This window comes from Numenius arquata, chromosome 6, assembly GCF_964106895.1.
Source record: "Numenius arquata chromosome 6, bNumArq3.hap1.1, whole genome shotgun sequence".
NCBI lineage: Eukaryota > Metazoa > Chordata > Aves > Charadriiformes > Scolopacidae > Numenius > Numenius arquata.
Genome location: NC_133581.1, coordinates 29221019 through 29232112, shown reverse-complemented (window position 1 = coordinate 29232112; position 11094 = coordinate 29221019). Strand labels below are relative to the sequence as shown.

At 47.4% G+C, this 11094-nt stretch overlaps 1 protein-coding gene across 2 annotated transcripts in view; it reads left to right on the top strand.

Annotated features, from left to right (window-relative positions):
- The first annotated feature begins 2022 nt into the window (after positions 1-2022).
- The window catches only part of SLC6A5 (solute carrier family 6 member 5), a 33182-nt gene continuing 24110 nt past the window's right edge, over positions 2023-11094 (top strand). Inside the window, exons 1-8 of one of the 2 annotated variants that reach the window (XM_074149501.1) lie at positions 2023-2191; positions 2449-2456; positions 3415-3553; positions 4931-5062; positions 5363-5536; positions 6603-6744; positions 7148-7280; positions 9386-9520. In XM_074149501.1, the coding sequence (XP_074005602.1) occupies positions 3484-3553; positions 4931-5062; positions 5363-5536; positions 6603-6744; positions 7148-7280; positions 9386-9520 (786 nt within the window). In that variant the 5' untranslated portion in view covers positions 2023-2191; positions 2449-2456; positions 3415-3483. Of the gene's footprint in view, positions 2230-2448; positions 2457-3414; positions 3554-4930; positions 5063-5362; positions 5537-6602; positions 6745-7147; positions 7281-9385; positions 9521-11094 lie in introns of both variants that reach the window. The other variant, XM_074149500.1, reaches the window with a different exon arrangement.

Here is an 11094-nt window from a genome sequence, read left to right as displayed (position 1 = left end):
CCCATTTCTCCTCCTGCTTTGGGTGCAGTAGTACGTGTTTCTCACATGTTCCCTCTAATTACCAGCAGAAAGTTCTTCAGCGCTCTTGGCTGGGTTCGGCTTAGTAATCAGCCCCCATATGAGTCACAGGGAGCACGCAATCCCACTGCCGCCTGAGTGACAGCTAGCCGGCGCTCTGGCTTCTTCTTGTCCCTTTAAAATCTGAAACCAAGGGTAATGATTTATCAAACTCTTATTATCAAGAAAATGTCAAACGAAGGGCACCTTGCTATGCACTGACGCAAACCCAGTCTTTCCCAAGGAAGTATAGAAAGCTTTGCTCTGGACTGGGCAAAATCCAGTCCGTCAATTGCCTGTACTGCTGTTTTTACCTCTACCGAGTCAATCTGTGGCCGTTTAAGAGGCGGTAAGTGCTTGATTTCTTTTCTTTGATGTTGGAAGGGGCTGAAGGAAGGGAAGCCGGGGCCGAAGGGGGAGCTCTCCGCGGATCGTCCGCGGAGCCAGCGCGGGAAGACTCCCGCGGAGCGGGGTAGGGCTGCTGCTGGGGAAGGGGGGCGCGGGGGAAGGGGGGGACGGACGGTGGTACCCCGAAGTGCGCTCGGATAGTGACCGAGTCCTTGCGGATCTCATCCCTGACATCGGGATGGTGGGATTAAGACGAAGAGAAAACTTGCTGTGGAGAGGGTGACGGGTAGTTTTGGGAGACCTCCTTCTACAAAGAAGGTGTGTTTGTAAAGCTAATATTAAACTGACGGAGAAGGTAGGGATTGCCTGCGGGTTGTTTAAGGTACAAAAAGAAAACGCTTTTTAAAATATAATTTTAAACTAGAGGGAAAGGCGGGAAATATAATAGAGGGAAAGGGAAATATAATTTTAAACTAGAGGGGTGGGACTGTCGTCAGTATCCTGTTTCATGAACACCATAACGCTTTAAAAAAAAAATCTTTCGAGGTGTGCGAGTCGAAAATATAAGGAAAAGAATAGGGAAAGCTAGCTGTTAGTGTCATTAATTCCGCTGTGCTGGTGTGGTTATTTTTGCGGTTCGCTGTCTTGCTGTTGGGATTTGAAGGGTGGTAGCCAGTTCAGAAATGCTCACCAGCACTATTTCGCTTGTTTTTTAACATCTCCGGCTGCCTACAGGGCAGGTTGTCTATTGCCTATATATCTATAAAAAAAAAAAAAAAAGCGCCGATGTGCATTGTTGAATGACAGAAAGGAAATGGGGCGTAAAATTAAAGAATCTTTCTACACTGGTGATAGGGAAGGGAGCATCCTACAATCGTGATGTGAAATCTAACGAGGTCTGGCGGCGCAGTGCTGTAGAAACACTTAGTTAAACTCGAATTACGGGTTTGCAGGCGCTGGTGCGGTTTTTTTGTTTGGTTGGTTTGAGGGTGTTTTTTTTTTGGTATACCTTACTGTTTTCTCCCCCAGAATATTACCGTTGAATGAGAGGGCAAGCAGGCGAGCCGGGGCACCTCCAAATTCTGCGACAGTTCTGTGTCCAGGTTTTCTAGCGCACGCGTTTTGTGTACGAGGAAAGAAATTCGTAGAATCTCTGCCAGTCCCAACCTTTTTTTGTGGGTTTTTTTTTTTTTTTTGTTGTTGTTTGTTTGTTTTGTTTTCCTTTTGGTAAAATATGTGACGTTGTCGTTTTAGGATTAAACCAGTCGAAGGGATATGAGCAAGCCGGTTGTGAACAGTCCTGAAACCGTTGCTACTGGACCCAATGAAGGTGCGGGAATTGGAAGAATCAGCCCCGAAAATGAGCCGCAGAATGCCCCACCGCCAGCCCCTGCCGCGATGCCCAGGCTTCCCCGATCGCTCTCTAACGACACCAAAACCCTTCCCTCCGAAGAAGCTAAACCAAATGATTTTGAGAGGACCAAAGTCGGGATCTGCAAGCTCAGCAGCACCCCGGTGCAAGCCAACTCCACTCTCCGGAGGGAATCTGTGGAAACCTTTCCCTGCAAGCACACCCCCGGGGCAGGGGCCGCTGGGCAAGCTGCTATCCCTCACTGCAAAATTCCCGCTTTGCAGAGCACAGACGGGGACGCTAATCTAACCCTCGGGAAGAGCACACTGGAGCAAAACAACGCCAAAGGCGCCTGGGTGACCTTGAGCCAGAGTACGGTGGTACTGGGCACAGATGGCAACACTTCGGTTCTTCCCGGCAGAGTGGAGGGGGTAAGTTGGCTCCTTCCAGGGTTTCTTCTCCCCTTCCTTCAGGTCGTGGGAGTGAGAGATCTTTGCCGCTCGGCACCGATTGTGGGGCTGAAGCTCTAAAATCAGGTCCAAGTCAACCGGGGATGGGGCTGTGCCACGGGGAGGAGGGATGGATGGAGGAAGGGGAGAGAGAGGGTCTGTACTGCTTGCGGGGGCGAATAACGTAATCTCGGTATAAACGACAATCAATAATTCCCGGCTAATTCCAACGCGTCCACTGAGCCGTGCCTGTCGGTATAACCCGGTTCCGGCTTGCAGCCTGCGACCAAAAATAAGGCGAAATCAATCAACCCGACCCCGTAAGAGGTCAAATCCTCCCGGACCCTGGGCCTGCGCCCCGGGAGAGGTTTGCGGCTGGCGGGGTGCGAGGCCGGGAAGGCACCGGCTTCCCCCCGGCGCTTCTCTCCCTGCCCTCCCGCGTACCTGGGTTTAGCCTGAAAGGAGGGGAGGGGGGCTGGCTTATTCTGTAAAAGCCGTTTGGTTTGGGGTTTGTTTGTTTGTTTTTGACTTCGCCTGTGTGTGCCGGGAGAAAGGTCCGGGCCCCTGCGGGCTTTGCTGGGGACTGGCGGATCTGTCCTTACTCGTCCAAGGGCACCGAGGGCTCCGCGCCCCGGAGAGGGCGGTGGGACCTCCCGTGCACCGGGGAATTAGGAGTCAGGCGGCCTCCCCTCCTCTTCCCCCCCCTTGAGGCCCTGTGTAGATGCCAGCCTCGCCGGGAGATGCGCATTGCAGTGGCCGGAGTCTCCGGGAAGGGAGCCATCCAACCAAGCCCTACGCATTTCGCCCCCGAAGGAGCCAGCTGGGCGGGGGGGGGGGCCGGGAAAGGGGATACTGACCCCCCCCCCCCAGCCCCAGCATCCCCGGTCGCCACCTCCCCTCCCTCGGGAGCAGCCTAAGAGAGGCCCGGATTTTAAAACCCCCCTCGTGTTTTCTCTGGCAGAAGAGAGCCCGGGCAGCGGCAGGCGGGGGCTGCAAGGGAGTGTTCCCCCGTCCCTCTCCCGTTCCCCGTCCCCCCCCAACTCCCGCCCCCGGTCCGGCCGGTGGTCGCCCGGTCTCCCTGCGGCGAACCCGGCAGATGCTTGTTTGCAAAAGTGGCTGTTTTCCGATCTCTCTCTCTTCTTTTTTTTTTTTTTTTTTTTTTTCCCCTTCCTCCCTCCCTTCCCCCCCCCCCCCCCCCCCCCTTTTTAGGAAGACGATGTAGGGGATGAAAATAAAGCCCGAGGGAACTGGTCTAGCAAGCTGGATTTCATCCTCTCCATGGTGGGTTATGCAGTGGGGCTGGGCAATGTCTGGAGGTTCCCGTACCTGGCCTTTAAGAATGGGGGAGGTATGATGGCTTTTTCCTGTCTCTCTACCTGCGGTACCGTACGTGGCTGAGCCGGCCCCCGCCTTTTTGGTGGGGGGAAGCGGGGGGCCGGTGGTGCCCGTTTAGCCTGGCAAAGCCGGGCAACGAGGTCCGGGGCTGAGCCGAGGTCACCTCCAGACCGTCAGCGACTTAGCGAGAACGGGGGTTTTCTGACGGTCAGCTCTGAAAGTAGGAAAGCTCCGGCAAGATTCCTTTAAAAAGTAGCGCTTTTCTTGGAAAAAACACCCGCCGTCGGTGCTGGCCGGAGAGAGAGGAGAATGAAGAGCGGGGCTGGTCGCTCCTGGGCACAGAGCGAGGGCTCCGGCCCCCCCCCACTTCGCCTAATTTAAAGGCAACCGGGTCTGAATCCGCAAACAGTGGGACGGGGCAAAGGGAGGGAGGAGAGGAAAATACACAGGATTTTCCAGTCGGGAAAGTCCCACGAGGGCGTTTGAACCCGAGTCGAGACGTTATGCTATTTTGCGAAGTTTGGGGGATTTCTTTTAAATCTCTCAGTGATCCGATTGGAAAAATAACCGTTTAGAACAGAGCGAATGCTGCTCAGCAGAATAAAGGAGGGAAAAATAAAAGTTGGAAGAGGGGTTGTGCCGTTAGTAGTTTCTAGCGGGAAGAAAAAAAAGTTTATTTGCGGTGGTTGTCCTAACAGAGGCTCTAATTTAAAGTGAGAAGCAGTGGGTGTTACTGCTACAACCTACTGCAGCTGTAAGCCTCTTCCCGGGACTATCACCCGGGGATGGTGGTGATGAGAGCATTGAAAACGGTTGTGTAGAGGCTCTAAGAGCTATTTCACGTGAAGAACTAGAAACTTAAACCCCAAATCAATATTTATTTTTTTTTATTGGTAAGTTTTTTTTTTTTTTTTTTTTTTTACACGTAAGAACTTTTACGTATGAGGTGTTAAAATACTCATTTGACGATAATGTTATCTCGAGCCAACGTTAGAGAGGCAGAAAGCTGTTCCTCCCTGTCGGGGCTGGGGGCACCCGACAAATCGGGTAACAAATAGACTCGATATTCGATAAATGGGGAGTCGATATCAAATAGGACATTTTGTGATAGCTGCAGGTCTTGACTAAGTTGTCCCTAGTGTCGCGGGCAGAAATGGACCCGTTTCGGCCCATTAGGAGAGCCCGTTCCCAGCCTGCAGCAGCCACGGGGGGGGGTGCTGAGCCGGGGAGAAGGCTGCCCCCGCGGAGGCAGCCTCCGCACCGGGCTGCGTAAGGGAGGCGAGGTCCTCACGATACGATGTATGAAGCAGAGTGTCCCGTGTCCCCCCCCCCCCGCTCCGCGCGATGATTCAGGTTGTTCTCTCTTTTCTCCCCCTCCTCCCATCCCAAGGTGCGTTTCTCATCCCCTATTTGATGATGTTGGCTCTAGCTGGGATCCCCATTTTCTTCCTGGAAGTCTCCCTGGGGCAGTTTGCTAGTCAGGGGCCCGTGTCTGTCTGGAAAGCCATCCCCGCCCTGCAAGGTGAGCGGAGCAGGAGCCGGCCCGGTTTTTGGGGGAGCATGACCTGCACCCCCCCTCTTGCATGGCTTAAGCACGGCCGCCTCCCTGCGCCCCCGCTCCGCAGCCGCATGCTACGGGCTCTCCCGCTGGCTGTTTCAGCAGCGTCAGCGCGCAACTTGCGCGGTTGTTGCGGGGAAGCCCTTTCTGGTGGGGTAACGCTCTCTGTACCTGCGCCAGAGGAAGCCGGGACCGGCTGCGGCTCCCTTCCTCCGCCTGGGATTAATTGCAATTTTTTTCCTCTCTCCCTCTCTTTTCTCTCAGGTTGTGGCATTGCAATGCTGATCATTTCGGTTCTAATAGCCATATATTACAATATTATTCTGTGCTACACACTTTTCTACCTTTTTGCGTCCTTCGTACCTGTGCTACCTTGGGCTTCCTGTAACAACCCGTGGAACACACCAGACTGTAAAGATAAAAACAAACTTTTGTTAGGTAAGTTGGGACAGGCTTTATTTTATTTTATTTTATTTTATTTTATTTTATTTTATTTTATTTTATTTTATTTTATTTTATTTTATTTTATTTTATTTTATTTTATTTTATTTTATTTTATTTTCCCCTTTGTGGCCCTGGTGGGTTTCCAGAGCTTTTGTCGGCTCAGCTGCGCCCCTGGGAGATGCCAGCGGAGACTGCGGGTGCCTGTGGCCGGGTGAGGTTCCCAGCACGGAGGAACCCAAATCACTTGGAAGTCATCTCCGTCATATGGGCACTTCCCCCCACTTTTATTTAAATTTTTCTTCATCATGGATGATTGAGATTTTCCCAATTATAATGCGAAAAAAATAAAAGCCCAACTTTGTGGGTTTTTTTTTGTTGGTTGGTTGGTTGTGGGTTGTTTGTTTGTTTGCTTGTATTTTTTTGTTGTTGTTGTTTCCTCCCTCCCCCCCTTTCCCCCGAATAAAAGCTCTGTGCAGGGGAGAAAGCACGGAAGATAAGGCTGCAGCCTCTGCTTTCTCTTAAAGACAACTTCTTGGGCTTTTTAAAGAGATCTAACGAAAAAAGCTAAACCCGTTTTTGCAAACGGCCCAAAACATGCAATAACCTGAAAAATAAATCGAGTAAATAACCTTCTGGAAGAGGTGTCAGCATCGGCAGCGGGGTGTGGTGCCCCCCGGCCCTTGTCCTGGGGGCTGGGGGCTGACCGGACTGGATCCTGCGCCCTGGGACTCCCTAATCCCGGCCCGGGGCTGCACCCCCGGCCCTGCCTCCGAGCATGGTGACCCCCGAGAGGGGGAGCAAGCACTCCACGAGGGTGGAGAGAAGCTCTTCACTTCCTCAGACTTTTTATGCCTTAGACATTTGGGATAAAGGGGAAAATCATAAGACCCAGTTCTGTCAGACCCTTATAGCTTCCGTAAGCAAGCTGTTCCAGAAATCTAACACTGGACAAAAATGCAAGTAATGTGTGTGATCTAATGCTTTTTGTTGTTATTTTACACCCAACCTGAAACCAAAATCTAGACAACTCTTTTTTCTCTTGTTTTTCTTTTCTTCCTAGATTCCTGCATTATCGGTGACCACCCTAAAATCCAAATCAAGAACTCCACTTTCTGTATGAGTGCCTATCCAAACTTGACTATGGTTAACTTCACCAGTGAAGGAAACAAAACGTTTGTCAGTGGAAGCGAAGAATACTTCAAGTAAGATCTTTCTTTGTTTAGAGACTTGTTAATCCTCTAAAATCCACTGCAGCAGACAACGAATCACTGTTTGGAAGACTAGAAATGCAATAGTTAAGGACAACAAACGATACCAATTTTTAATGCCTAGGGATGATGAAAGCTAAATTTCAAACGCTGGACTGTGTGTTCTCTTCCTGTGGTGCTTAGCACAGCTGGGGTGTTGGCCCATGCTTGGCATTTTTATCTACTACTGCAATGCAGATAAATAATACATGGTGAGAGTCAGTGGAACCTTCTAGAGGAACCACTGAGAATGCTGAAGCAAAACAAAACACTGTAAGAATTTGCACTGAATTACTGCCTGCAGCTGCTGTCATTAATTTTTTTCCTTTTTATTTATTTATTTATTTTTTTTCCTTAGGTACTTCGTATTGAAGATTTCAGCAGGGATTGAATATCCTGGTGAGATTAGATGGCCCTTGGCACTATCTCTTTTCTTAGCTTGGGTGATCGTATATGCCTCCCTTGCTAAAGGAATCAAGTCATCAGGAAAAGTAAGAAAAATATTTGCAATCATTCCCTTGAAGCAGCACACTGCTTTCTTGCAAGGGAATCACACTCTCGTTTAAGGCAGTGAATTACTGACAATTGTTTTCAGTAAGTGGCTAAGTATTATGAAATACCCTTTTCCTGGCTGTGTTTTCCTGACTACCCAAAACATAAAAAAAGGCTAATTTTGGTTCACCGTTTGTTTCCTAGGCTTCAGTAACTTTAAAATGAGCCCTTGAGCTGCACTCAGCAGACTTCCCTATTCTGTCTGGTGTTCATTAAAATTCTGCCATCACCGCACATTTCACTGTAGTCAGGGAAATTTTGATGTAACTTAAGATGTTAAGTAAGTAACATGTTTTAAAATCAGAACTGAACTTAAACTGGTCTATGGCGAGCGTGAGCAGTGACAGCGTGTACCCTTTTTTCCCAAGTATTTCTGTGCCGTCTTTCTAAAACTCCTCCTTGTGGTAACCCAGCCTCTTGCTCCTGTTTTCTCTGATATCTCACGTGTTACCCTCTCCCTTGCCCTTCAAACCTGCAGCTTTCTGCTACACCTCCTGACTAACAGCCATGACAAGAGAGGGAGCATGTCCTCTCATTGGCATGGATACAGCTGTAGGAATTGGCCATGATGCTGTCTGAGCAGAGAAATGCAGGTTTTTCTTGAGCAGCACCACTGGTTTGGGTGGTTTTTTTTTTTTTCTTGTGAAACCTGCAGGAATGGAATATTTGAGACTTCTCCATCGATGACACTGCAATTAACGTGCAGATTAAAATGTTAGATGATGACATAGCATAAATCTAGTTTACTGACAAAGAGTATGTTGAAAGGAAGAAAAAAAAGAAGAGAAAAAAGGTTGGAGCAGAATAACTAGATATAACCTGGGATAAAGACAGGGGATTCCTGTTTCTCATAGCAGAGATATAGCTATGAGTTTTCTAGACCTGGACACAGATTTTCTGATTCCCAGTGCTCCCTTTGCATCTAGAAGCTGACAGTGTCTGTTGGGAGGTAGCTTGGGAATTAGCAGAAAATCCAGTGGCTCAGCATGCCAGGGAAAAGCTAGTTAGTGTGACAGGAAAAACTGTTTCATGAAAGGCCAAGCCAAGAAACAGACAACGTACAGGAGAGTAACTTGGGTTTGGATGTAGCAATAGGTATTTCTTTAAGTGAATCTTCAGGGTCAAGAAAAATATTGACTCCTTGGTGTCAGGATGTCCTTGTTTGAGGTAAACTAAACCATGACACAGGGATAGAAAACCTTTATTTATGCATAGATGGGTTCAGTGTATTCCCTGCACAAAAATTAATTAGGGCAATTTCTTGAAACAGCAGTTTCTGGGAAAGCAGTCTCAAAAGCCACTTCAGCTCAGAGGATTCTGGCCCCTGTAGGATCCAGAGGTTAACGTGAAAAAGATTTGAAATGCTTTGGGGTAGAGTGTACAGCTTAACTGGCTGTAATCTAGCCATTTTATTTGCCCACAGAGAGAGCTCTGCTCTGTATTAGGTAATTATTAAGACATTAAACACAGAACTTCTGTTGTTTATTTAGATATAATGATGATTGGCTCTAGCTGGATTGTTCTACTGATTTTCCTTTTTTTGCATTGCGACCATAAATATTTCATGGTGATACGTAATTATTAAGAGTAAAAAAAATTCTTTCGGCTTAGTTAAATACAGAGAAATATATAGAAAAAAATCAGAACTTCAAGTGTTATTGAATGGCATTGCTCATTTCATTTTCATTGTGCTGTGTTAGTTTGGGCATTTAGCTGTAAATTCCTGTTGTTCCTCTCCAGACTTCCTTTTCTGCTTTTTCTTTCACTCTCTGTGTAGAATCTGAACTCTTACCTCTGTTGCTATTGATATTATTTCTGTTTCCAGCAGCAAGAAGAGCTGTAAAATTTCAGATTTCCTGGGAAATAACCGCGTTGTCTTCCTAGTTTATCCCCTGGCTGCTGTCTCGGAGACCGAGCAATTCCTTTCTTCGGGCAATAGCATAGCATTTGTATTCCTCCCCCCCCGCCCCGCCCTTTCTTATACACCCAATTAAACCCTTTCAATAATTTTTTTCCTTTTTTTTTTTATTTTTTATTTGTCCAGGTGGTGTACTTTACAGCTACGTTCCCCTATGTTGTTCTCATCATCCTCCTTATAAGAGGAGTAACTCTACCTGGAGCTGGAGCTGGAATCTGGTACTTCATCACTCCAAAGTGGGAGAAGCTAATTGATGCTATGGTGGGCTTATTACTGCACTTCTAACTCTGTTAGGGTGAATGAGTCATACAGATTTCTTAGTGTCTGTTGCAAGCATTTTCTATGTGCAGAGGCAGGATTGTCATCTGTGAAACTTGTTCTTCATCTCATGTGGAATGTTGTTGCAATGGATGTTTGCCATTTGTGTGCATGTAATGCTTTTTACGAATATTGTTATAGATATGCTGTTATTTACTTCACATTTAATATTTCACCTGAATCTCTGAGTAGGTGCATTTGGAAAGCAGGGAATTAAAAAGGAAGTATGGTTTTTCATACACTGGTGTCTCTTGGATGCTGCCTTGACTTGAACAAGCAATTGAAGCCTTTAATAGGTAACATAAAAAACTTACCTGTATTTCTTGAGAAATGCTCTGAATAGGTCTATTTTACTCATTAAGCAAAACTTGTTCTGAATAATGCATATGAGCCATTAGGTTAACCAAAATTAAGTTATACATCCCAATCTAACTCCTCAAAAGCATATATTCATAGAATCATAGAATGGTTAGAGTTGGAAGGGACCTTAAAGATCATCAAGTTCTAAGCCCTCTGCCATGGGCAGGGACACCTCCACTAGAGCAGGTTGCTCAAAGCCCCATCCAGCCTGGTCTTGAACACTTCCAGGGAAGGGGCATCCACAACTTCCCTGGGCAACCTGTTCCAGTGCCTCACCACCCTCACAGTAAAGAATTTCTTCCTAATATCTAATCTAAATCTCCCCTCTTCCAATTTAAAACCATTACTCCTCATCCTATTGCTTCACTTCCTGACAAAGAGTCCCTCCCCATTTCTCCTGTGGCCCCCTTTAGGCACTGGAATGGGCTATAAGGTCTCCCTGGAGCCTTCTTTTCTCCAGGCTGAACAGCCCCAGCTCTCTCAGCCTGTCCTCATGGGAGAGGTGCTTCAGCCCTCTGATCATCTTCATGGCCCTCCTCTGGACTTGCTCCAATAGGTCCGTGTCCTTCTTATGGTGGGGGCCCCAGAGCTGTTTGCAGCACTGCAGGTGGGTCTCATCAGAGCAGAGCAGAAGGGGACAATGACCTCCCTCGCCCTGCTGGCCACATTTCTTTTGATGCAGCCCAGGATATGATTCAGACTTCTTTCTCTAGAATTATAGGAAGGCTTTTTAGTGACACCTCGGGAAATCTGGTGATTTCCACGCCCCCCCCTAAGAATTCTTTTCCCTCTCTCAATAGCGGTGTGATATCATACTGATAGATTGATAATTAAAGCTGAAAACAATTTCCTGGATTAATTGTGCCGATCTTAATTTCCTTAATATCTCTGCAATAATGGGTATTTTGATCTTTAGTGATGGGAGTATTGAATCTTTTGCAAACAATACCAAAATTAATTTTGTATTAAATATGAGCATTTTTGGATCCCACATTGTGCAATAAAGGAGATGGGAACTGCTGCCTTTTGCAAAATGGGCACCCTGGGTAAGTGTTCGATAATATTCAGGCGAGCTTCTGTTCTCAATTTTCATTGCAGTGTAACAAATTAATAGCTGTGTATTACACTTAATTAGATGAAGGATTGGCTGGTTGCTG